Source organism: Eulemur rufifrons, chromosome 2, assembly GCF_041146395.1.
Source record: "Eulemur rufifrons isolate Redbay chromosome 2, OSU_ERuf_1, whole genome shotgun sequence".
In the NCBI taxonomy this organism is placed as follows: Eukaryota; Metazoa; Chordata; class Mammalia; order Primates; family Lemuridae; genus Eulemur; species Eulemur rufifrons.
The window spans coordinates 61,670,093-61,696,892 of NC_090984.1; the positions used below are offsets into that span (position 1 = coordinate 61,670,093).

The following is a 26,800-nucleotide window of genomic DNA, read 5'->3' on the forward strand; positions in this document are numbered from 1 at the left end:
GTAACTCACTTTCTTCAAGAGAGAAAGAAAAATGTGGTCATATGGGATATACACAATCAACAAATGTAAGAGTAGAGGGGCATGAAATTGTAGATGTTTAAATGATAAACCTATGTTGAACTGATAATAGAGAAAGTGTCATTCAGTGAAAGTCAGGTGCATTTGTTTCTAGTTCCCTGACCTTGATAAAAGTCATTCAAAATTGCTGAGCCTCAGTTTTTCCGATAGCAGGGTTGGGCCAGATACAGATGTGAAAATAAATAAAATTTAAAAGCTGCTGGAATTCCAAACACACTTCAAGCCTTGTGAGAGATGTGACTGTGATCTGAGTCAAGTAGCATGTTTTGCAATTCTGCTTAGATTATAGTTTAACTTCCTTCCTCATTGTTCTTATTCTGTAAATGACTAGGAAGGACCAGAGACCAGACCTCCCCCTTCCAATCATTGATCTTTGTTATAGATTAACTGCCTCCTTTATTGTCCTATACCTAACTCAGATCAGAAGGCACTCTGGGCCGGGCGCGGTGGCTCACGCCTGTAATCCTAGCACTCTGGGAGGCCGAGGCGGGTGGATTGCTCAAGGTCAGGAGTTCGAGACCAGCCTGAGCGAGACCCCGTCTCTACTAAAAAAAACAGAAAGACATTATATGGACACCTAAAAATCTATATAGAAAAAATTAGCCGGGCATAGTGGCACATGCCTGTAGTCCCAGCTACTCGGGAGGCTGAGGCAGTAGGATCGCTTGAGCCCAGGAGTTTGAGGTTGCTGTGAGCTAAGCTGACGCCACGGCACTCACTCTAGCCTGGGCAACAAAGTGAGACTCTGTCTCAACAAAAAAAAAAAAAAAAAAAAAAGAAGGCACTCTGAACAAGGATCCTATGACAGTTACATCTTTAGTGCGGAATGTTAAATATATCTTTACCAAAAGAAAAGGACCATCTATACTAATCAGATCATTGTAACTATAAATTAAGCCTTACACAGAGAGATGTTGAAATTTTGCCAAAATTTCCTAAGCTTTGTCTATATAAGCCATTCCATATGTGCTCTCTGGGCGGGCCTGTCCTCAACCCTTGTATTTGAATAAACTCTCTTTAAACTAGATTCTGACCATTTTGGTTATTTTAGGTTGACACAGAGTACCTGAGAGACTCTGCAGGTGGCCTGGGCTGCTGCACCTTCCCCATGCTTTCATCTATTTAATCTGTTGAAGTTCTGGGGGACAAAGACAAACAAACAAATAACAAAAAGCAAGATGATTTTAAAGGTCCTTGAGGACTCCATTGTTCTTAGGATGTAAATATAGATTAAAAGTTATTATCTTAAATATATACCTGCAACAAAACTATAAGAAAGTTAAAACTATCCATAATTGCTGGTCATCTTCTCCCACTTCCCTTTTTTAATATCTAGGAATGTGCTAGCCAAAATAGTTCTAACAATTCTTGCACAACTCCAGGGGGCACCATTCATAACAAAGACAACATCAATGGTGTCTCCTAGAATATGCCACTCAGTGGCCCCGAGGAAGATGCTTTTAGAGTGGAGTGGGCCTGTGTTGGCATCTTATCTCTACCACTAACTAGCTATATGACCATTGGCATGCTATTTAATAATCTCTCTGATCCTCTTTCCTTCTCTGTAAAATGGAGAAAATAAATTGTCTTTCCAAAGGCTGCTATAAAAATTAAATTAGATACCATATGTACAGAACCTGGTGTAGGGCAGCATACCCATGCCAATATTAATTCTCTAAAATCACAAAACTATCTTATTTCACAGTACAAAAACAACTGTGTCTAGGACTTTTGGCCCATACTATAAGGAGAGAGCAAAATATATTGTGAAATTGGGAACAGATTTCACCTGCTAAAGACTGAGAAGGTACCCAAAAGTTAAAGAGATCAGAATGTAGTGATCCCAGAATTGCTTAATCTTTAAATCTTACAACTGTGATAACTGGCAGAAAGGAAGACGAATCAGCACACTAATTTATCAGGGTGTGTTGGCACAACTGTTATAGAGGATAAGAAACTGTTTAAATAAGACAGGCTGCATTCATTAAGGACATATGTGCTGCCAACAAATTACAACATGTTGAATTCAAACGTTTTTTTGCCTTCCTTAGGAATCCAGGACTTGTCAATATTTAACTGCACTAAATCTTTTACTTGATTCTTCAGTTAAGAAGCAATTAACCTACACAATAAAACTATAATTTAGGAATTATAGATGTTCAAAATGATAGAACCGAAAGCGATTTTAGATATCATCTACTCTAACCTGCACATGCCACACCTGGGAAAACTGAGGTCTAGAGAGAATGAGAAACACCCACAGTCACAAGAGGCAAAGCCAATTCTGGCACTTGGTCTTGTTTTTTCTTACTACAGGAGACCAATCTTTAGCTTTATCCAATACACATACCAACAATTTAACATATTGGATACGTGGGTTCTCATCTCAACTCTGCATCATTTGGGGTTCATAAGGCAATGAATGACACCCAAAGGACTGGGTCAACGATTGACAGAAGCAGCAGGGTGGGTCTGTGTGGGAAGGTTTGAGGATATTCAGGAAGGTAAACAAATAACATATTGGGGGTCCGTCAGTCTGGGATTTGGGTAGTGGCAATTAGGGTATATTAAGGGACCAAATATAGAATTATTTTCCATATCTAGGACAGTGACTAGCATGTAGGAGATACTTAGTCCTTATTTGTTGTGTAATTGGATGATGAACTGCAAGTAAGCAAATGAATGAATGAAAGGACCTGTTCTGAGAGAAGCAGTGAGAGCTTTAGAGGCAGCAGAGAAGAGGGTCTGCCTGGTACAGTCCCTTAGGGGAGGAGGAGAACAGAGTGAGCAGAGCTATCCCTAGCCTTAGCAGGAAGAGGGTACCTTGTTCCCCTTGCAAAGACAGTGAGTCTGTGGCCCTTTTGCTTCCATCCACATTTCCATTCTCAGGAAGTGCAGTAGTACCCACGTCACTGGGTCTGTTTCTGGCTACTTTGCTCAGGATGGAAAATGAAGAAGTAGAACGTTTGAGGGGAGTCTTTCTCCAAAAGCAGTATGTATTTGAAATTTCAAATACATAATGTCAGGTTATTTTTAGAGAAAACTCTGTGCTTACATGCCTACGCAGGCAAGCTACTGACCATATGGACAAGGATGAGGAAAGTGTTTCATAGCAGGATCAAGAAACAAACCTGATCCTAGGCTAGCAGAGCAGATCCCACCTAATGAAGGATGAGGGAAACGTGGGATTTCCTGGCCAACTTTCTATTCACTAAAAATGTGGCCATCTGTGGTCCTAAGCCTGGTGTGCTTCGATCTTGTGCCAAGTCTGTTAAGGCTGGGCTTTCAAAGCAGGAGTCACATGAAGAGCACTGGGGGCACAGAGATGATAGAGCTCTGTATCTCATTACATTTTCCAAATAGGTCAGTGTTTGAAATTCCCTGTCCTTTAAACATCTATGTCTAATATTTTTCACTTTCAAACCACAGGATGTGGTCACTTTGAAGAAAATATGTACTACTCATGACCTCTTATAGTTTTCTAGGATTAAATAGAAAAAACTATAATGGTAGAGTCTGCATCAATGCCCAAGGAAAGCCTTTCAAGGTTCTTATGATGTAAGCAACTTCCTATTTAAGAGGAATACTAACACTTCAGTGGATAATAATGAAGAATTGAACAGTGACTTCTCCATACAACAACTAGCAGACTAATAGCAAAATGACAATGTGAGTTAGTTGCTAAGAAAGAATAGTGGATTCTGCCCCATGTTTATATGAAAGATCTATACAGCCCAAGGAGAATTTTTAATCTTTAATGTGATCTTCATTTAACATCTGAGTAAGGCAAACATGGGGCATTTAAAAAAAAAAGTCTTTCAAAACTAAGAGAACAGACCTGGTGTGGTGGCTCACACCTGTAATCCTAGCACTCAGGGAGGCCGAGGTGGGAGGATAGTTAGAGGTCAGGAGTTCGAGACCAGCCTGAGCAAGAGCAAGACTGTCTCTCTACCAAAAATAGAAAAATTAGCTGGGTGTAGTGGCATGCACCCCAGCTACTTGGGAGGCTGAGGCAGGAGGATTACTCGAGCCCAGGAGTTTGAGGTTGAAGTGAGCTATTATGATACCACTGCACTCTAGCCAGAGCAAGACGCTGTCTCATGGGCAATGTATATAGCCTGATCTTTTGTACCCCCATAATGAGCTGAAAAACAAACAAAAAATAAAAATAAAAAAAAAAAGGAAAAGTGATGAGTGAAGCTAGAGAAGATCTAATCATGCAAAAAAAAAAAAAAAAAAAAAAAAATCAAAAACAAGAAATCCAAAAACCCAAGAAAACAGGTCACTGAAAAGACCAATGACAGAAACGCTCTTTCCCAACTCACAGAGTTGGCAAGGCTTTTTTATAAATTTAGCACAGTTTCAATTCTTTTATAAAGAAATGCCGCCTAAAAGAAATGTGCTAAGCACCCTCTAACTGTTTCTCATTATGTTGCCAACGCTGCCACTCACCCGTAACACTGGCTTATAGCACTTACCCAACGCAGCTCTGTATGCCATTCAAGGAATAAATGAGCTGTTACTTGAAAGAAAGATAGCATCTGTTGGGATTTTTATATTAATACTTGTAAAACATCTTGAGAAATAATAGGAAAAAGCAACCCAGAAAACTGTGTTCTGCAATGAAGTTATAGAAAAAGTAGTAAAGAAACTAAACTAAAAGTTTTTTCTAATAAAGGGACTGGTTTGTTCCCATAGTATGAATAATCTTAGCTAGTGGGTAACTCTTCTAAAAAGACCAGCTTTTGGATAAGAGTGAAAACATAGCACAGTGTCTAGATTTAATATACAACGACCTCCTTAGAATGGTTCTCATGCTGTCTGGCTCTGAGCATATTGATTCTTCTCTTGTTTTTGTCTTTCATTATGCTGCTGGACACCTACTTTTTATATAAAAGTGAACCTAGGGAAACAGGATGACTGAAGTCCTACAAATGTCCACTCACCTCCCATAATTTTGGACTGGCAGTTAATAAACTCCGGCTTCCTGTCCGTGAGGTACCTCTGGCAGGTGTGGTGGAGGATTTGGAAGAAGGTGCATTTTTCTGAGGCTGTGCTGGCTACCCACTGGTCAAAAGCATTTTCAAACAACAAATCGAACTCTGCAGAATCCTAGAAAAGATAGTGAAATAATAACTGATCTTAATCTATAACAACTGCCGCTTCCAGCTTGCCCCGTTCAAAGGACTCATAAAGGCTAAAACAAAGACTCTGATCCCAATCATAAGGCTCCTCTTTATTAGCATCCAAGGGTATGGAAACTCCACATTTTTCTGTTTACCAGGCAAACCCCGAACCTTACAGTATTTATAGATGTCCCTAGCAAGCTAGGATCACAGAAGTTGAGATAATCTAAATACACACTGATGCCAGAATTCAGACCACCTATTGTCTTCCCGATTATATGGAAAAAGATTCCTTCAGGTTCTCAGCAGTGACCTATATTAATCTTACTCCTACACTTTCGTGGGAGAAGATTCCCTTTTATTATTTTAGGGAATATAATATGTGTTCCCTAAATATATCTACTGTATATAATAACAGTTCATACTTTATTATGCTTCATTATTGATGTTTTGTGTGGGGTGTGTATAAGAGAAGGGCATGCACTTTGAATAGACAGTAATATCATAAAATGTTTACCTTACTAAATCCAGTGGAATATTATATTAATGCATAATTTTAAGGTACCATTCATTCATTTGATTTTGGTAAATAAACCTCATTGCTGGTGGCATTAGGAAATAAATGAAGCTCTGATGAACATGGTCTTTTTCATACTGATAACCATGGATATGATTATCTTAACTCTGCCTTTTGTACTTTGTTGATAAACATGACTGGCAGCATTTCTTCAATATGCATCCCCTTAGGTTCCTTCGTTAAACATTATGAAAAGATTTATAATTTCCCATAAGAAGGGAACAGGCATCAGAAATTTTTAGTCATGTAACTGAAACAGAGAAATAGCCTTGTTAAGAATGATTCAAATCACCACTACCAAGGTCAATCAGAGTCATCTTGTGAAGACAATTCCTTTGCTCAGCATTGAACAATTCACTCACCCGATTAGGATCAATACCATTAACCTGGCGAAGCTGCTCGAGCATCCACTGTGATCTCCGAACAAAAGACGTGGAGCCTTCAAACTGTTTGACCTTCGTGATGGACGCCTGTGTGGGTTTCTTGTTTGTCACTGCCAAGAAGAGATTGCTCAGATTAGTGCATCTGCAGGTTGGTGGTTTGTTTTCTCATTCGGTGTTGTTTCTGTATGACCCCTAGTGTGCGTATGTACATTGAACGGGAGGGAGAGAATATGAATGAATATACGTGCCTTTGGTGAAGGGTGAACACAGAGGAAATAGAAGTTATAATCTCCACTCTCAAGCAATTTACAATATAATTATAATTATAAGGGCTGGTCCATTTATGTCTTCATCCATTCAAACTAAAAACAATTTAACTGAATTAACATCAAGCACCTTTAATAGAGGCTACAAGTGCACAATTACAGCTTGCAAGAAAAGAAGCATGCAGGGCTGACAGGCATCAGGTAGAGTTCATTAGGAAAGCTGAATTTTAAAGCCAATGCAGGTTACTGGCTCTCCTAGAGAACTGCAGTGCAAATCTCTAATTTATAGCCCAGTGTAAATAACTCAGTCTTCAGTGATAAGGAGTGATACTCACTTAAAAAAAAAAAAAAAAAAAAGAGAACTATTCAGCTCTATAAATTGTGCAGTTTGTGTCTTTGTATTTAGTTTGCATCTAATGATGACTGTATTTGGCATTCTGGGCATATCTCCTACACAAATTCCCACGGTCTCCACATTTGCAAGACCAGGACAATTTCTTCTCCCAGCCTTAGTGAGTTCTTCCCCCAACTTCTTCTGTGCTGAAGAGGGACAGCATCACCTCTCAGACTGATGTCAAGCTTCAGGGCCAGGAGAGAGGTACCCCGACTATTTCTGCAACTGCTTACTTTATGACTTAGAGACTCAAAAGTTGGGAGGTAATTAAGGGTCGTAAAAGGGCTTCCCTAAAAGCTCCTCATAAGCTCTGGCTGTAGGAATTAGTAAGTTTAAATAGAAATGATGCTCTAAAGGAAGCAGGGAAAGTGGAAATCTCCACTGGTTGTAATGAATTCAATCCTACTCACTGACTTGCTGAAGACGATGCATCCATGGCATATTATTTGTCTCAAATAACCCCAGAGATTCCATATTTTCAAATAACTATGCATATGCTCAACAGGTGGCAAAAAGATTTCTTGAGGGATGAAGGACCGAAAGCACCTGCTCCAGTCACAGTTGGTGGTAAGAAGGCCCTGTGGTTCATGTGTCCCATGGCCTGTAGCAGTTTCAGCGTCTGGGGTCATGAAAGTAGAAGAGCAGAGACCCAGAGGGGGAAAAAGGTGGCTTCTCTGCCTTTAGATCTGGTGACAACCTACTTTCCCACCACCGAAAACTGTCTTCATGACCTCAGTATTATCTTCTCCCTTTGTTCCTAACTAGAACCTAGCAAAGATTATTTTTAACTTCAAATAATGGTTTGGTTTATTACCAATTATTTCAGTTATACCTGGCTAAAAGCTTCTGAACATTTCACACCAATTACATTTACTTTCATGGTTAAAAAGTCATCATTCCCTTAACATCCACGATCAGAGGAAATTTTATAGTCGTCTATTCACAAACCGCCTCTCTTTATCAGGTTCCAAGCCTGTTAAGTCCCATTAGGAATAACCATTTCCCTAACGGAATTCAGGCAATATTACCAGTCTTCCCAGGGCTCTGTCCATCTATTTCATCTGATTCATTTATTTTTTGTGTCTTCTATGACATAAAGGGGAGACCAAATAGTTTTCTCTGGTGGTCATACCCTGCTCTTATATTTCAATGTTAAAGAAAACAACGCACCTGGAATATATGCAGGTCCTAAAATGTGCTTAAAAGATTAAAGAATGCTTTTAAATAACAGGAAAACACGGGTTCCTGTATTAGACACACACCCATAAACACACAAAGAGGATTTCCTCTTCTGTTTATGTAAATCAGATGGCAGTTAAGTATCCTGGGAAACACGAAGGTTTTCCTTCTAACTTTAGTTAAAGTTATGAACTCCTGTTTTTATTTCTGGTCCATTTGTTTCCAAGTAGTTTACAGCATTTTTAAAGCTCAAACACAATGTAAGATCACTGTGTATTACTGGCATGTGTAGAATTTACAGTTTAGGAAGGCAAGTTCCATTGGAAGTTTGTCATCGAAATGAGGCAGGCAGGAACCCCACCCACAATGACAAATGTCCCCAAGGAATTCCTCAACAGCGGTCATGCTGCAGAGCAGACACTTTTAATGGAGGCAGTTGCACTGCTGTCCATTTCTGTCTTTTTTTCCCCCGTTAGTTTATTCCTTGCTCTGTTCTTAGAGTCTGGCTAGTTTTCCTGGGCAATGAGCCTGGTTTGGTTTAATTTTTGTTTATTATTATCTTCAACATCCTAGTTTCTATTTTGAAGCAGATGCCTTAAAATTACATTATTATATACACATTATATAGAGTTAAATAAAGACTTTTCCCCTTCTGAAATCAAAACACTTGCACAAACATACCACTGCCAGATTTTTTTGAGTACCATACTTGAAGAAACCATGGTTTAACCACTTAACCATGTTTTCGGGGTCAATAGCTGATAAAAAACAAGTCAGTCACTCAAAATTCCAGATGTCTACTAAAAAACAGTAATTTACCTTCTCCTTCCAAAGGAAAGCTGATTGATACCACACCCTGGGAAATGCAACCAAATCACTTGGGTAAGCCATATCACAGTGGTGTATGTCCAGTTACCCCCATACTAATCCCAAATTCATTATTGTGAATAACTTTAAAGGCCAGATAATCAGGGCATTTATGTTATGCCTTCAACACTCATGAGGAAAAGACAGAGGCATTTAAAAGGGGCAGAATGGGCACGACGCTCCCAGGTAACACTGCAGACCACCCAGAATCAGCCTGTGCCCCTGCTGCCTGCGCTGGTATCAGAGGCAGGCAGGAGCATGGGGGCAACCCACTCTAGGTCGTTTTGCTATCAACTCTGAAAAAGGAATGTGGTTTTAATAGCTCCACACCTTCTCTTTAGCTTTCATGGAGATGTCATACTACATCTCAGCTATGGTTAAGAAGCAGTGATATGAACCATTATATCCAGAGCATCATTACCATCATTACTCAAGTGGTGTAACATCTCCATCTCATGAGCTAAAGGTCTAAGGAGGTCTTTTAAAAATGGCCCTTCCATGAGACATTTTACAAAAAAATACAACCAGATACCTGGCTAGAATCAAAACGTGGAGACCACTGGCCTTGTCTGTCCCAATCAGAAAATTCTATTTAATTAAAAACCAATAAGCCAGCCAATAACAAAGTATCACCTAGTCATATCCAACCTGGTCCTGCAACAAGTCAGGAAGGTAGAATTGGTGGAACAGGGAACAAGGACTGACGAGGAAAGGAAAGAGAAATGCAAGTTACTTGCATGTTAAGCAAAATGTGAGAAGAGCAAATGCTCTGCCAATGACTCAGAGGCTGATCTTCCATTTCAAGGTCCAATGGTTGAGAGATCAAGTTTTTCAAAAAGCCACACTCGTTCACCTAAAATCTCATTATTCACGGCATCATCTCTCAACAATTCCAAAAGGGAAAATCAATTTTGCCTTTTGGAATTGGCCACCAAATGGCCTAAGATACAAATTATCTATTTTGAAGGAAACAATCAGCATATAAATAAAATGATTACTTACCACTTCTATATTCCCTATTATCTCATATTTCGATATTTTTGTACACTTACTTTTATACACATTGAACTTAAATTGAATCATCTTATAACTTTCTATTAGCTATTTCTCTAAAAAAAAGAAAAGAAAAAGCAAAGGTGCTAAAGGAGGACAAATAGTATCCTCATTACAGTTTGACGTTGAGGCTAGGGAGCTAAAATGCATAAATTACTATACCTGCATGCTTAAGATACCTTAAAATTTCATCATGCGCAGTCCTGTCACTATCTCACAGTTAAGGGAAGGTCAGCGTTTTGTGGTGCATCTCGCTCTCTGCTCTGCTGGAGTCTAATTTTGACCTCAACAACAATGTTAATGAGAAACAATTTGGAGCCAAAAAAAGGGCATCATTCACATAGAATCTTATCAGGGATGCTCTTTGGCTATGTGGGAGGTGACTGACAAAGGAAAAAAGAAAGACATCCTCTGAAATGTGCGTTCAGGAAGTAAAGGCAAGACTGAGCATGCCTTCTGGGTGCTGCCATGGAAAGGCAACAGTCTAAAAGGCCAAGGTGAAAAATGATTATTTGGCGCTAGTTTTTTTACTGTTCTTCCAAAAGTTTAATGTATGATAATTCTAGGTAGATTTCACAGTATCCATGGGAAATAAATATCAGATCAGGTCTGTGGCTGCATCAGCAATTTTATCAGGTAAAGTGGCTGAATGTTTACAAAGCGTAAAAGCAAAAATATCTAGATTGTTACTTCAAATGCTCTCAGAACAGGGAAACATCCTCTTTGCTCTAGTTAGTGGGAAATGGAGCATGGTGCTTCCCACACAGGGTTGATCTATTACTTTTCACACTATTTCTCAATGTGTTATAATTTAGGGACATAGTAAGTGTTTAGACTCCCCAGGGCACATAACCCTAAGTTCCAAAACCAGACCAAACCCATCAAATGGTCAAGTTTGTCTCTGGGGTCCTCCCTGTCTCCTTCTGTCGCCTCCCCCCATCTCGGGTACTGGGGGTTCTTTGGCCAGAGTCCTGACAAGACCCAAATGGGCCTGACAGGGTATTCTGGAAACTGCATATTTTAAGGAAGAAGGGATGTGTGTGTTTAGTTCAAAGGAACAACAAGAAAAATGGTGGCATTTCAGTCATGAGCACCCAGCCAGTGGGGAGAATGAAGGATGCTCTTCAGCAGGCCCTGTTCCATTAACCCTAAAGGGGAAGGAAGCAGTAGAATCAGTGCATAGGGCTTCAAGGAAGCTGCCTTCCTCAATTTACTGAAGGGATAATCATAAAGAAAGTTTTCCATACAGAAGATTCCTTATTTGGTATCACTAAACAAGGTATCCCCTATATCACATTCTCATTTCCAAATTGGAGTAGGAGGAGGGGGAGGAAATAAAGGAGATTAAGGGAAAGTCTGGGAAATTTCTCCAAAGGGATACCAAAACAGGAATCATTTGTATGGAAAACATTTTCTAAATAAGTCTGGGTAAGTCTTTCAGTAGAAAGAGAAGAATAAAAACCATCTTGTAGCAAACATTCTATAGGAAGGCTGCTTTTAATACGAAGGCACAGAACCTGTCCAGAACAGTTAAACAGCTACACATTAAGAGAGCAAGTGACTGCTCTACACCAACTTTGCAGGAAGTACTAGCTGATTTTAATATTTCAAACTACCAACAAGGAAGCAGCATTATTTTTGTAATGTACAACTTCAATGTCACAGGCCCATGAGATCTAGTTGGTATTTTTAAAATTTAGCCCTTTCTAATGTTAATATTCTTTACCCTGTTCATAATTTTACTTTTTATAAATAAAAATATGTGTTGTTTTTTTTTTTTATTTTGAAAGAGTATTCTGTTTTTCAAGTAAATGAGAGGTTCAGATACATCACAAGTAGTCTTGGAATATTAAATTTTAACCTTGAAATCAGGAAGCTTAACCCCCAGAAGGCTTGCATTTCCCACTGCCCTAGCCAAACTAAGACCATGATGTCTTCTATATTATAACTTGATACGTGCTGCTAACTGATATATGCATGCATAAATGAGTGGATGAAGAAATGAATAGCTCCTCAACAAAAGAAAGAACTGTTCTCATGCCCACCAGAAACTATGAACAAACCAAAGACTTATTTCAGGTTCAATTGTTCAGTTTTAAAAATCAAGCTGCAATTTAAGAGAGTCAATCATTTTCTTACTGGAAAAGAGGAATATCCTGAGAACTACAAGTAAAATGCAGAAAATGGTAATAACCAAGAAGTTATAGAAATATCAGGAGACCAGAAAGAGAGGAATTTGGGGGTTAAAACCTCTCACAACAATCTCTTTTTCTGCAATCCTTATTCTAGCTGCATCTCTCTTAAGAAATTATTTATTTCAGCCTCCTTAAAGATATGATTCCAGTCTTAAGATTCAGCAACCCAAGGTTCCCATTGTGTTTGACTTTTTGACTTCCTTAGCCTTTTCTCAAAGATCTGCAGAAAAAATCAATTATTTTGGATAAAAGGGAAGCACACAATGAATTATAAAACCTGGTTAATATTAGTTATGTCAACTTTATATTTTATACAGAAAGGGTATAACATGTCTGATTCATGTACTGTAACTATGGAACAATAAAATTCACAGGCCCAACCCAAGAAAGTAAATGCCCAGAGTTGTGACACTGTGGTGGTTTCTGAAAGAGATTAAATCAACCACCACCTACCATACGATGAAAATAACAGAAGGGGTTAACTACAGTCATAAAGTCTTATGTTCTTACTTCCTCAATTCTGGAAACAGATGTAAACCTCATTTTTGATCTATTCTTAGGAGAGATTTACAAACAGAATTTCCAAAAACAAAGGCATCAAAGAAACAGCTACCTGATTCAAAAAATGTATTAAATTTATACACGAGAAGCTCAAAGTCTGACAATAAAAACTTAAAAAAAAAGAGATTCCTTTAAACATTTTGTTTTCCTTTAATATTACCCATTATATACTGAAAAGTGTAGGCCAAGCAGCAAACTCTCTTCAGGAAAACACCATACTTGGTAGAAATTCAATACACATTTTACCTGGAAGAGCTGATAAAGCATTCTTAGAGCTCACAAACCCTTTACAATGAGAGGAGATGGAAGCATTTCTGCAGCCTCTACTTCCTTTTCCCTCCCCAGTTACGGAAGTGGGGCACTGGGTCACCGCTGGGTGAAGGCTGGACCTACTACTGTGCTCCCCGATACCACGTACCCATCACTGAGCATTATCTTTCAAAATGTATTTTGTCGAAAAGAACCATGGAAGGATGTTATACGGTTATGTGGGTATGGATTTCCTTCAGTGTGAAAAGACCATTCCCCTCCCTCCCCTGCCAAAAAAAAGGATGACTAAAATTTGAAGGAGGCAGAGTAGCAGACAGAGAATTTTCTAATGGACCAGGTACTAAACATAAAACATCACTAGGTGATATTTTTGGAAAATTCAAAGGTGTTACTACTTAGCAAGCACAAACTGTCAAATACAATAACCATTATCAGTCAAGCAAAGGCAGATTCATCGGCTCTCTGGGCTCTCCTCCCTTCTCACCACCACCCCCTTGCTCGGTACTCCTAATTATACATTTTAAATGAGGGGATATATCACTGAAGTTCTAAAGAAAAGTGAGTGATATCACTAAGAATGTACCACCTTCATTCTTTCCTTTGTGAGATTAGGGAGTAAAATCCAGCAACATGTTCTGGTTAAAACCAAGATCAACTACATTAGTGAAAATCAACATTAGCTGAATTTTGGTAAATGCTAGGCAGTAGCTACTAAAGCTAAACATAACTATACTTTACGACCCAGCACTTCCAATCCTGTCACTATGTCCAATCAAGATGAGTGCTATGTCCACCCTCCTGCCTGAAGCAATCCAAAATGAACAAAATATATGAAATATTGGTTTTCAAGGTATTGTATAACAAGCAATGAAAGACGGTGATACCTGAGAGATGGCAATGAATGAGCCCTACGACTTCAGTAGTTTACTGCTTTGAAAGAGTTTCTGGGCTGTGGTGCAGGAAGGAAGAACCCAGGGGGAGACTGGCAGACTCTCTGAGTTGAAAAGATAGAGTCGAGGGCCCAGGGAGACGAAGGTGATTAAAATTCTCAGGACGGAGTACTGGAGAGGAGAGAACTACACAGACAGAGAACTCCAGAGATCTGCAGAGATTTGGCCTGGAGTATTCAGCTGACTGCTGCTCATCACACATATGCGAGGAAACTACGTAAGGTTAGAGAAAGAATCATTTAAAATGAATAGAGACTACAGTACTCCATGTTCACATAGGGCTGGGAATAGTCCCTGCTTCTACCAGCCAGACTGGAAAGCCTCAAGATTCACGTGGCACTCGGTAGAATACACAGAAGGGTCTTGCTTCATTAGTAATGAATAATTCACCCTAGATAGAGTAATGCTCTAGTCTAGTCCTGCCTACCAAATGACAATGTAGTATGGAATTTATCCATATAAAAAAGTAAAATGTATTACAATAATAGCAAAAATTTGGGATGGGAATAATGGAAACAAACTATTGGAATGTTGTCATGCTATACGTGAAGTAGTATAATAGGACTTGAAGATAGAGTATGTTAAGTTAAAGATGTATACTATAAACTCTAAAGCAACCACAAAATTACAAAAAAGAGCTCTAACTCTAATGGCTATGTCAACTTGACTGGCCCATGATGCCCAGATATTTGGTCAAACATTATTGTGGATGTTTTAATGAAGGTGATTCTGGATGAGATTAACATTTATTACAAATTGATGGACTTTGGGTAAAGCAGATTGACTTCCTTAATGTGGGTCGGCCTCATCCGATCAGGTGAAGGCCTGAATACAACAGCGGACTGATCTCCCCCCAGCAAGAAGTAATTTTACCCGCAGCCGGCCTTCATGCTTGGACTGTAGCACTGGTTCTTTCTTGGGCCTCCAGCCAACCCTGTAGATTTTGGACTGGCAAGTCATAGTCACATAAGCCAATTCCTTAAAACAAATTCTCTTTCTTTCTCTATATACACATCCTATTGGTTCTGTTTCTCTGGAGAACCATGACTAATAGCTAATAAGACAAGAAAACAATTCCATTTACATAAGTATCAGAAAAAATGACAAACTTAGGAATATATTTAATCAAAGAAGTTTAAAACTTGTGCGCTGAAAACTACAAAACGTTATTGAAAGAAATTGAAGACTTAAATGTAAAAACATCTCCTGTTCAAGGATTGAAGACTTAATATTATTAAGATGGTAATAACCCCCAAATTAATCTACAGATTCAAATGTAGAGACATACCACGGCAATGGGTTAGAAGACTCAATATTATCAGGATGTCAACTCTCCACAGTTTGAGCTATAGATTTAATGCTATCCAAATCAAAATTCCAGTAGAATTTTTTTGTAGAATATGACAAATTTATTATGAAAATTCTTATGGAAATTCAAAAGACTAGAAGAGCAAAACAACTTTGGAAACATAAATTCCAAAGGTGAAGGACTTACAGTATCTGGTTTTATAATTTGTTATAAAACTAAATGCTATGGTTTGAATGTTTGTGTATCCTACAAAATTCATGTTGAAACTTAATCCTCATGCAACAGTATCGACAGGTGGGGGCTTCAGGAAGTGATTAGGCCATGATGACTCCACCCTCATGGATGGGCTTGGTGCCTTTGTCGAAGGGCTGAGCAGAATGTATCCAGGTCTCTCTGCCCTACTGTCACGTAAGGACACAGCATCACAGAATTCACCTCCAGAGGATGCAACAACAAGGCTCCATCTTGGAAGCGCAGACCAGGTTCTCACCAGATATTGAACCTGCCAGTGCCTTGATGTTGGACTTTCCAGCCTCCAGAACTGTGAGAGATAAATTTCTGTTGTTTATAAATTACTCAGTCTCAGGTATTTTGCCACAGCAGCACAGACAGACCAAAACACTAAACCAATCAGGACAATGTGCTGCTGGAATCAAGACAGGCACATAGATCAATGGAACAGAATAGAGAGGCCAGCAAAAGACCTGCACATACAGGGAAAACAGACTTCAACAAAAGCACAAAGGCAATGGAGCAAGGAGAGTCTTTACAACAAATGGGACTGGAACTACTGGATATCCACACGCAAAAAAAAGGAACTTTCAGTTCACACTTTGTACTATACATAAAAAGTAATTCGAAATGGATGACAGATCTAAATGTAAAGGCTTAAAACTACAAAACTTTTAGAAGAAAAGAAAGAAGAAAATCTTTGTGACCTTGAGCTAGGCAAAGACTTCTTATATATGGCACTGAAAGCACAATTCGTGAAAAAACATATTAAAAATAAGGACTTTACCAAAAAATTCTGCTCTTTAACAGAATAAAAAGAAAAGCCACAAAATGGGAGAAAATATTTGCAAATTATTTACCTTATAAAGGACTTGCATTGAGAGTATACACTTAAAAACCCTCAAAACTCAATAAAAGAAAATAAACAATCCAATTTAAAAAACAAGCAAAATATTTTGAACAAACACTTCCCTAAAGAAGATGTGGGTGGAAAATAAGCACATTAAAAGATGCTCAACATCATTAGTCATTAGGGAAATGCAAATTAAAACTACAATAACATACCATTATACACCTATTAAAATTAAATTAAAAAGATTGACCATACCAAGTGTTGGCTTGCACACAAATATTCATAGCAGCTTTATTTGTAATATTCCAAAACTGGAAACAACCAAAACGTTGATGAGCAGGAGAATGGATAAACTGTGATATATCTAAACATAGAATACTACTGAGCAATGAAAAGGAATGCCCTATTGATAGACACTACAGTATGGGTGAATCTCAAAATAATTATGATGAGTGAAAGAAGGCAGACCAAAGAAGAGTACATATTGTATGCTTCCATTTGTATAAAACTTTAGGAAATACAAACTAATGTACAGATCAGAAAGCAAACTGACTGCACATATAAGGTGGGATGTGGGAATACTGGGGGCCAGGCAGGGCTACAAGAAACATATTACAAAGGGGTATAAGGAACATTTTGGGGGTGATGGACAGGTTCATCATTTTCATTGTGGTGATGATTTCATGGGGTATACATGTAAAAACTTAGAGCTTACATTTGACAGAGGTGGAGCCTTTTGGGGTACTGGAAAGGTTTTATGTATTGATAGGGGTGATGCTTACATGGTTTATACACATGTAAAAAACTCAGTAAACTATACACTTAAGATTTGTATACCTTACAATATATAAGTTATACTTAGTAAAAAGTAAATTAATAATAATAATGATAATAATAAGAGCAGGGTTTGAGAATTCCCCAGTGGAGATGCTATGAATTTCATTGCCATCAATTCGTAATCACCAACCTGACAGGCATATTTCAGCACTTGCCCCCTCCTAGTGCATTCCAAGGTTACTGTCAGTGTGAGGATCACACCAACCAGTATCCACAGAGAAATAATATGCAAACTTGGAAGTGTATTTATTCACTGTAATTCTGACACTTGCTTTGACAAAAATCTACCTGTAGGGCTTTAAAATGTGTTATTTGAAAAAACTCTCCACTCAGGTTCATGGTCCTATTTCTGCCCCATCTCTTCTGGAACCATTCTCCCTCAATTACCCCTCCCTCTTAGTTGAAGCTTCCATCTCTCCCTCTTCCCAGAATTCTTCACCCTGGCTGTGAACAGGCTTGACATTTTCTTTTCTTATGAGACTCTTTCATGGACAGCGTTGGTTTTCAAGGCCTATCCCTTCTCTTGAGAAGTGTGGTGAGAGGAGAGAGTGATGTGTGCTTCCTCCCGCTGCTGCTTCACCCCCCACCCACCCCTCAACCCATCACTTCTTTGCCCCCAAAATACTTCCTAATTATAGGTATTTTTCCTCTTTCCTCATCTTCCTTGTTTCATTGCACTACTCCCTAAATCCAGACAAACCCTGCGATGGTTAATTTTATGCATCAACTTGACTGGGCCAAGGGGTGCCCAGATTAAACATGGTTTCTGGGTGTGTCTGTGAAGGTGTTTCTGGGTGAGGTTAGTATTTGAATTGGTGGACTCGGTAAGGTAGGTTGTCCTTCTCAGTGTGGGTGGGCACCATTTAATCTACCGAGGTCTGAATAGAATGAAGGGCAGGAGGAGGAGGAATCTGCTCTTTTTCTCCTGCCTTACTGCTTGAGCTGGGATATCTCATTTTCTCCTGCCTTCAGGAGTGGATTTATATCCTCAGCTCCCCTGGTTCTCAAGCGTCTGAACTCAGAATGGACTACACCACTGGCTTTCCTGGTTCTCCAGCTTGCAGATGGCGATCTTGGGACTGACTTCTCAGCCTCCATAATCGTGTGAGCTAATGTGTCATAATAAACCTCCATGTATATACACATATATACTATATATCAGAGGCCCCCAACCTTTTTGGCACCAGGGACCAGTTTCATGGAAGACAAATTTTTCTACAGATCAGGGTCAGCGGGGGATGGTTTGGGGATGATTCAAGCACATTACATTTCTTGTGCAGTCAAACCTCTCTGTTAATGATAATCTGCATTTGCAGCCACTCCCCAGCACTAGCATCACCACCTCAGCTCCACCTCAGACCATCAGGCATTAGATTCTCATAAGGAGTGTGCAACCTAGATCTCTTGCATGTGCAGTTTACAGTGAGGTTCGCTCTCCGGTATGAATCTAATGTCACCACCGATCTGACAGGAGGCAGAGCTCAGGCAGTGATGGGGAGAGGCTGTAAATACAGAGGAAGCTTCACTCACTCACCCTCCACTCACCTCTGGCTGTGTGACCTGGTTCCTAACAGGCCACGGACCAGTACTGGTTGCTGCCCAGGGGTTGGGGACTGCAGCTATATAGGAAATATATATATCTCCTATTGGTTCTGTTTCTCTGGAGAGCTCTGACTAATACAAACCTCAAGACATTCTTTGGGTACAACATGCCTTTTGGACACAACAGTTAACAGTTGATGCTAAAGCCTAAAGGTGGAAAAGAGCTTGATATATTCAAGAAACAGAAAGATGACTACTGTGGCAAAACACACTAGGAAAGGAAAGAACGGGTGAGGTCAGAGATGAAATAAGTGCAGATCACGGAGACTCTCATGTCTGAGGCTTTGTAAACATGAAGCAGGAGTGTACAGGATCTGATTACCTCTTAAAAAATATCATCCAGTTGCTGTAGGCACACAGATCATGGAAGAGTGTGCATGAAAGCAGAGAAACCCTTTGGAACTGCTATTGCAATAGTCCAGGAGAGAGGTGCCAACAGTGGCTAAGACCAGATGGCAATGGGGCAGAGAGAAAAGGGGATAGTCTACTCGACTCTCCATAGCTGTAGCACCTCTAGATGAAAATCCCCAAGGTCAGTCACCAAGTCCTAGTCATCTTCACACCTGATGTCTAGTGTATTGGAGGCCACTGTTTAATGAATATCACATTTTGTATTCGTATATGTCAGAATAAAGATCGCTCTCTACTTTGTATTTTTATTTATCTGTGTGTGCTGTTCTCATCTACCAGATGATGAATACCCCAATACAAGACTATGTCTTTGCATTCCTCAGAGTACCTGGTATGGTGCTCTACCCAGAGTTTTAATTCAAATATGCATCACATGACATTTCTCCTTCCCAGCAGAAATAACCAAGTTATTTGTTGTGTGTACTGATGACTGTGGTTAGCAGTATCTCACCCACCGTCCTCTCTTTTTTTGGCCATGTCACTGTTTTTCTTTTCTCTCTCTCTCTCTCTTTTTTTTTTTTTTTTAATTCTAGGGTCATTTAAGGCAATGTGGGGTGGGGGAGAGTAAGCAGGCACACCTGACAACCAAATTCTGCGCCCCCCCCCCGTAAAGAGCTGCTTCTCTCACACAGAAAGCCAGCATCTCCATGGCTTCTGCTGGGAATTCCAAAGTGGAGCACATTGTTATGCACATCATTAGTATTTATGTAGCAGCCTATGAATCATTTCTAAAATAAATGATGCTACTTGTGTTAAATGATTTCTTCCTAGGAAAACTCCCTGAGGGTCTCTCCATAGCACAGCCTTGATAAAGATACAGAACAAAAGAAATAAAACACCTGACCCTCTGGTGCTAGATGAGCAGCTGATAGCCTCAGCTTTCTCTGTTCAATTCCCCATGGATGATTCCCACATAAATTGCAACATAACTGGAGCACAAACTTTCTTAAGGAGATGAGGCACAACTAGCAACACATTAGCTCTGCTCAAAACTCAACTGGGCATGATGTCTGCACACCTGCATTTGCTTGTTCCATGGTATCTTTCCCCTCCCTCAGACTTACAGCCTAGAGTAGAGATTACTCTGATAAAGCCAATCGGAATCAGAGAACAGTCACCATATTAAGCCATTACTCCATGACAAAGAGAAGCTGCCATTCCCAGTAAACACTAAAGGTAGTCACTAAACTTTGTTCCCTGAGGCTCAGGAATATAGCTAAGTGCTTCTCCAACCTTTCGGTGCCTACACTATGGAGTGCGGTTCTTCAGTTTTACTGGATGTCACTGTGAAGGTAAAGGCATTATATTAAAAAAAAAATGAGTAGTGGGAACAAGCATTATGGATAATGGTTTGTGTTAGGCAGAAAATAAATTTACTGAAGGATCATGCATGCCAATAAGTGCACCTGCCAATCTGAATTCTCAAATCCTTTGTATGAAATTAATTTGGTACCAAAACCTGAGCTTACTTCGACTGAAATTTGTAGCAGAAATTACCACCTTTGCATTGCAAGGTAACCTATGCTAGTTTTAAAGCTAAATTTAACAAGGGCCAAATCTGTGAAGTCCTTAGATCAATGAAACACTAACAATTCTAACTTCTATTGGCTCCTTCAAAAGCAGTGTGTGCAGTCTTTTAATGAAGAGGCTAAAGTTCTGTTCAGCTTATTATACCAATTTGACATAATTAAAGTTCATTTAACCGATTTTACATGTATGGTTTGCATTTCTGTCTATGTAATCAACGTAATACAGAATTATAGAGTGGGAAGATATTGAAGAGGTTTATACTCCACTCCACGTCTTACCTTTGGGCGTGTTACCTTCTAAGTTACATTATATAGGTGTTTTTTCCTAACTTCTTTTACTTTGATAAAAATAATTTACAACTCACCCTAATAATTAAAAAGCCTCACTGAAAAGAAATTCTTTCAAGTTATGATTATAGCCATTTGCATTTGTCTATATTTTCACATCCTTGAAACCTGACATTTAAATGGTGTCCAGTTTTCTCCATATCGAAACCATCCCGGTTCATTCAGCCTCCCCAGATAGGACTTTCTTTCTCCTCAGTCACCACCACTGTGTGGTCCTCCACTGACCCCAGCTGAGCGCACCACGTTCCCTTTCAGATGGAGGCTGACCTAAGCAGCATAGTTCAAAATACATCACAAAAATGCCAAACACAACACAAGCTCACATTCAGCGTCAGATTGATCTGAATTCCTATTTGAGAATGCCAGCATTTTTAAAAACTGTGATGCTACACGTTCATGGTCATCTTATTATCTACCCATTCTTTGGTAACCTTCTCAAAGAGAACAGAGGAAAATTTTAACTGAAATCTTAAACTTCTTTTTTTCTTTATAAGCCACATCAATATTTTGCATACTATTATGTTCTTTTGCCACTATTTTCATATGGCAAGAAAGCTCATTTTGAACTCCTCAAGGGACAGAAGCTATTTCCTCTCCTCACCACAGAACTTTACACTAGAGAGGGAAGGCTTCTGCTTCCATCCCTTCCCCAGTCCCTACTCCTAATCAAAGTACAGCGAAGTGCCTTGCAGAGTTCATTGCACACAGTAAGCATCAATAGTGAGTCTCCACTGAATGGCTCCTATGACGACTGGGGGATGGGTTGTTGGAAGTGAGAGGATGGCACTGGGAAAAAAAGATTGAAAAATGAAAGGCTCTGCATGAAGTCTGCTCGTGGAGGTGTAATTGGTAGTTGCCACGGTTTGAGCAACTTCCACGGAGAGGATGAATATGTGCTGCAGGTCTTGCTCTGCCAAGCTATACATCAGGAATGTGCCAGATGATGCCGTCAGGGGTTCAAAGGTCACAAGAACTCTCACAATGCAGCCACCAGCTGAATATTTACTACCTGCAGAAGCGAATGATAAAACACCTCCTCTCCAGAGTGTAGACCGTTTGCACTGTGGAGCTGCGTTCCAGCCAAGGCCCACTCCTGGACGGTGCCTGGAGGACTTGAGATAAGAATGAAGCCAATTTTTAAATGTGAAGATCACTAACTCAGAGACTCTGATGTCTTCCCATAACCTAAACTGTAGTTCATCCAAATATCGTTGCCTAGAACTATGGATCAAAACATTCCCTTCCCTGCTCAGAGGCAGTAACATTACAGGAACCAGCCTCTCCGGGACAAATGAGGACAGAGGCACTTCACTTGCCCGAGTCTTCACTAACAATCTGGTGCCTCTGCCTTGCTCTGTAACAGCCGAAGGGATCAACTTCTTGATTATGTCTTCAAACATCCTTATGGAGGATTTCTTATACCAGGTACACATTTGTACCAGCTTTTTCTCCACTTGGCTTCATGGGCCAAGATCTCCAAGGCCAACAGAGTCATTTCTCAGCCTTTGCTAAGCCTTCAGCGTACCTTAGCACCAAGGCGTACTGACACTTCTGTGAAGAAGGAAAACTTTCCAGGAACTACCAATATTAAATAAATAATCAGAAAAACTAAAGTATGCTAAAATTCCCACAAAGACTCATTTCTTCAAATTCAAATTTTAGGCTATCAGCAAATCAGCAAACTCACAGATTCTCTGTAGTATGAACAAGAAATCCGAATGGGTCTCAGAAAATATACATATTCGTGAATAAAATGCAAAATAAAAAAGGATGAAAGACAAATACATTTGTGTCTGGCAATACAAACCTATTTTGGCTAGTCAACAATTACAGATGAAGTACGGGCCATGGTTATACAACTGTCCTCCTATTAAATCTTACCTCAGCTGCTGTGACTTCATACTTGAAGTCAGTTATAATAAACAATGCTGGGCATGCACATTTTGGAGTTCCGAGGCACTTGTGACCCTGGATAGCATAGACACACAATCTGTCCTAAAACCTTAAATACTGATAAAAGTGTGCCAATTCTAAGCAGACTTAGAGGAAGTGACTGACACGGTGACTAACAAAGGCCACTTTAGGGTCCGATGTAATTACAAAGATAGCATTCATGACTCTTTTCTATGTGCTTCCTCTGCCAAAGAGGTCAAGGATGTGACTGAGAGTTCTATGGGGACAAGCCAGTGTCCGCCCAAACATATTGCAAAAGCTGCCCTCTTGACGACAGGGCACCATCTCCAAATCCTCCCAGTTAGAAAGCAGTCTGCACATGACCTGAGTGCGAGTCCTTTCCACTGCTCTCAATGATCTCATTGTCATACGTAGAAGACGCTACCCTGATGGGTAAAACCGCTCTAATAATTCAAGTCTACATTGCAGGACTTATTTCTAGAAAAATAAAGGCTTGATTCTTTCAGCAATGCAATGGATCATCATAATTGCCCTGGGTACTGAATGCCTGGCTGGTCCCCACCTGTTCAGCCTCACTTCCTACTCCACACTCCATAACCGACTGTCCCAGAGACTGGACAAAGTGGCAGTGTCCTCTCAGGGCCTTGCACATGTCATAGTTCATCCCATCTGCACGCTGTTGCTCCTGTGACTTCTCAGCCTGGGATGGCTTCACAGCCACTTCCTGCAAATCTAGACTATGCCCATCCTTCGCAGGCCAAGTCCAGATCCTCCCTTTGCCCCAAGACTTTTCTCAGTCATCCAGCCCACATTCCCTCCCTTTCTGAAAACATGTCTGGTATTTCTCTGTAGCACTCATTTTGGGACTTCATTACACTGAATCTAATTTGGAAACACAAAGGATACTGTTTGCAAGCAAATGATTGGTCCTAAACTGCGAGGTTTTTTGTTTTTTATTTTTAATTTAATAGATTAAACCTTTTTTGTACATTTTATTCATTCTGTTCGTTTGCTTGGGAAGCATTTTCGCCCCACAGGTAGTATGCAAGGAAGCTTCAGACAAACTTGTGATGAATTATCAAAAATTCTAAATCCAGAATGCATGAACCTCCCTCAAATGAAAACGTATTCCCTGATAATGTTGCAGTAGGATCTTGTTGTTCATGAGTTTTTTGGTACTCTTCGCAAAATTGGATATGGTCTCTTCTTCTCAATGGTTTTCAGGTTACATTTAGATGAAAAGAAAATCAAGCAAGAAATGGTAGTTATATTTCAGTGCCAACAGAGGGTTCAATAATCCAGATGAGCCGGGAGAGTTTTCAGAGAGGCAAGTTCTAAACGGAGACTTGAAGAAAGAAAGAGAGGAAACTGAATCTCCCAGAAAGGAGGAGGAATAAACACACAGGATAGTCACACTCTCAAGTTCAAGAATGAATGGCCAAAAAAGCCACATTTCCAAAGGGAAGAGAATAAAGGTAGAAATGGCCACAGTGTGAGTGGTTTGGCATGCTAATGAGATGGACAATGAAAACAATGACTTCCATTTCTAGACTCAGGCCATTGTGGCTTCCTCATGAAAGGAAATATAGGAAAGGTCACTGCCTTTTGCATGCAACATTTATCTTTCCTGCTTTGTGCTGGACCACAACCATTAACTTTCTCCCTTCTCCTGAGAACTCCTTTGTAAGGAATTTCATTTTGCAGATGCAAGTCCATGCCCTGGTTCATTTTTCCCTGACTGGTGGGAACAATGAGGGTGCGGGGGAAGAACACAGGGATGATGTCCAAACATAACAGACACAGGCAATATCTGCCTGAATTGTGCACGTTCTATTCCTAAGACAACATGTCTAACAATCTACAGACCACCACACCAGCCCCACATAGCCGTGTGTCTAATATTTCTGATGTGCAGACACAAAAGCTATCCCCTGTCAATTCTGCTGCCCTATAAATGATATAAGAGAAGCATTTGTAGGATCACAAACTAAAATTACCACACACTGAGCACTCCAAATGGGAACTCCCAAATCTTAAGTAATGGCAATTTTTAAGAGATTGGGGGGTAGGGGCAGAGGGACTTGTTTTTTCCTTGGAAAATTGCTCAGTCCCTCTCTCCTCCTTTTGAGGCCGCAAGCAAGATTTCCTGGTCAGTGGTCTGAACCAAGGGCAAGGGGCTGTGGAGAGGACATCCCGGGGCATGAGAAGAATGACCACTCAGATCCTGATGTCCAGTGCCCAGTTCTTGATTTCAGATTTGTAATTATGATTCAGCTCATACTACTGACCTCTATTCCTACTCAACATTACCACGGAGTGTTGCTCAGGTATGTTAAAAAGAGGAGAGTCAAAAGTCCCCTGCCCAAGTTCTACCCACAGATCTCATCGTGCTACAGGCTCCATCCCATCCATGCCGTGTCAGCCACTCCACTCTACAGGCTCTGGAGAAACACAGCTAGAATCCAAACTACCTCCTAATGCAAATGAGCTCTGTTCACCAAAGCATAAGCTAAGCAGAAAGTCAGTACAGTTCATGCATTGTCACAGGCAGAAGGGCAGTTTAATTTAAAGTGGAAACCTAATTAAGTGGCTATTTTTTCAGATATGAAAAAAAGTTGTTTGCTGAGACAATAAAGTAAAAGGAAATTTATGTAAGAAATCATGAAATATTTCCTTCTGGGAGCCTTAGAAAAGGTCCATTTGCATGGGGTCCTGGCATTATACAATGGCTCTTCAGAAGATCAACCTGCTGTCTCCTGAGAGAAAGGCAATGCTCTTTCCTGACTCTCTGTCGTAGCACATGCTCATTAAAGTGGCTGTCCAGTGGAGGTCAATGTTTCTGGTGTCAGATCGCTTGTAGTTCTTCACCTGCTCCATCATGTACCAAAACAGCATCAAGACACAGGATTTGGCCTAGAAACTAAGCGATCCCCTCTGTAAACAAAGCTGCTCTACCCGGGGAATGAACCTTGTACCCATTAGCACAGGACTGCAGCTGACTGAGTAACAGCAAGCAGCAGGGGAGGGGAGGAAGCATCAGAGAGACATCACTGGACTGTGCGCCAGGGGCCGGGGTTCTCGTGCCCGCTCTGCCTGCCAGTCCACGGGCATGTCAGACGTGTGTCTTCTCTTGTCTGGGTGAGTCACAATTTCACCATTTGTAAGATAAAACTAGACCAGAAGGACACCATGAGACCCTTCTAGCTTTAGTGTTCTATGACTCTAGGAGTCACGTAAATGCATGCTGCACACTGTGACACCCAGTGTCTCACTAGTAAATATAATGATAAACAGCATGCCATTTTATAGATTAAAAATAGTAAGGTCAATCTTTCCAAATAAAAGTTGAAAATGTAAAATATCTATTCATTTTTAAATGTCTAAACCACAGAGTTATCTTCAACTCCTTATACCCAGTCTTTGTTTTAAGGCTCATCTGAGATTGCCAAAGAGATTGCTGGATGAACTGTTGGGGTGGGGGTGGCCGGGGAGGGCGTCTTGGCAGGAAGGGAGCTTCATGCTACGGGAAAGCTATTCTGTTGGGAGTGGCAAAATGTTATACTCATAACTTTGCTAAATTCCCCTACATGGAATCATAGCTGAATATGAGAAGTTTATGTAAATGTTCTGTTTGAATTAAGAGGAATTTAAACTGCCAACATTTGAATCATAAAGCAGTGCGACTATTCTTTTCTTCTGCAAAAATCTGAAGGCACAAATAACATTCATTCAAACAAATATTTATTCTGTGCATATTGAAGGAAAAGTGATGCATAAGGGGTAAGAGTGGAGGGAGGGGAGATGAGTTGAGGGGTGAGAATAAGTATGAGGTGATTCAAGTACACCCTCCTAGTCAGGGAGTCTGCA

General features: G+C 40.1%; 1 protein-coding gene across 2 annotated transcripts in view; it reads right to left on the minus strand.

Annotated features, from left to right (window-relative positions):
* STXBP6 (syntaxin binding protein 6) overlaps window positions 1–26,800 on the minus strand; it is a 235,936-nt gene that overhangs the window by 48,031 nt on the left and 161,105 nt on the right. For both annotated transcript variants that reach the window (XM_069463863.1, XM_069463857.1), the window contains 2 exons: window positions 6,144–6,274; window positions 5,025–5,190 (listed from right to left, as the gene is read on the minus strand). In XM_069463863.1, coding sequence (XP_069319964.1) covers window positions 5,025–5,190; window positions 6,144–6,188 — 211 coding nt within the window. In that variant the 5' untranslated portion in view covers window positions 6,189–6,274. The remainder of the gene's footprint in view (window positions 1–5,024; window positions 5,191–6,143; window positions 6,275–26,800) is intronic.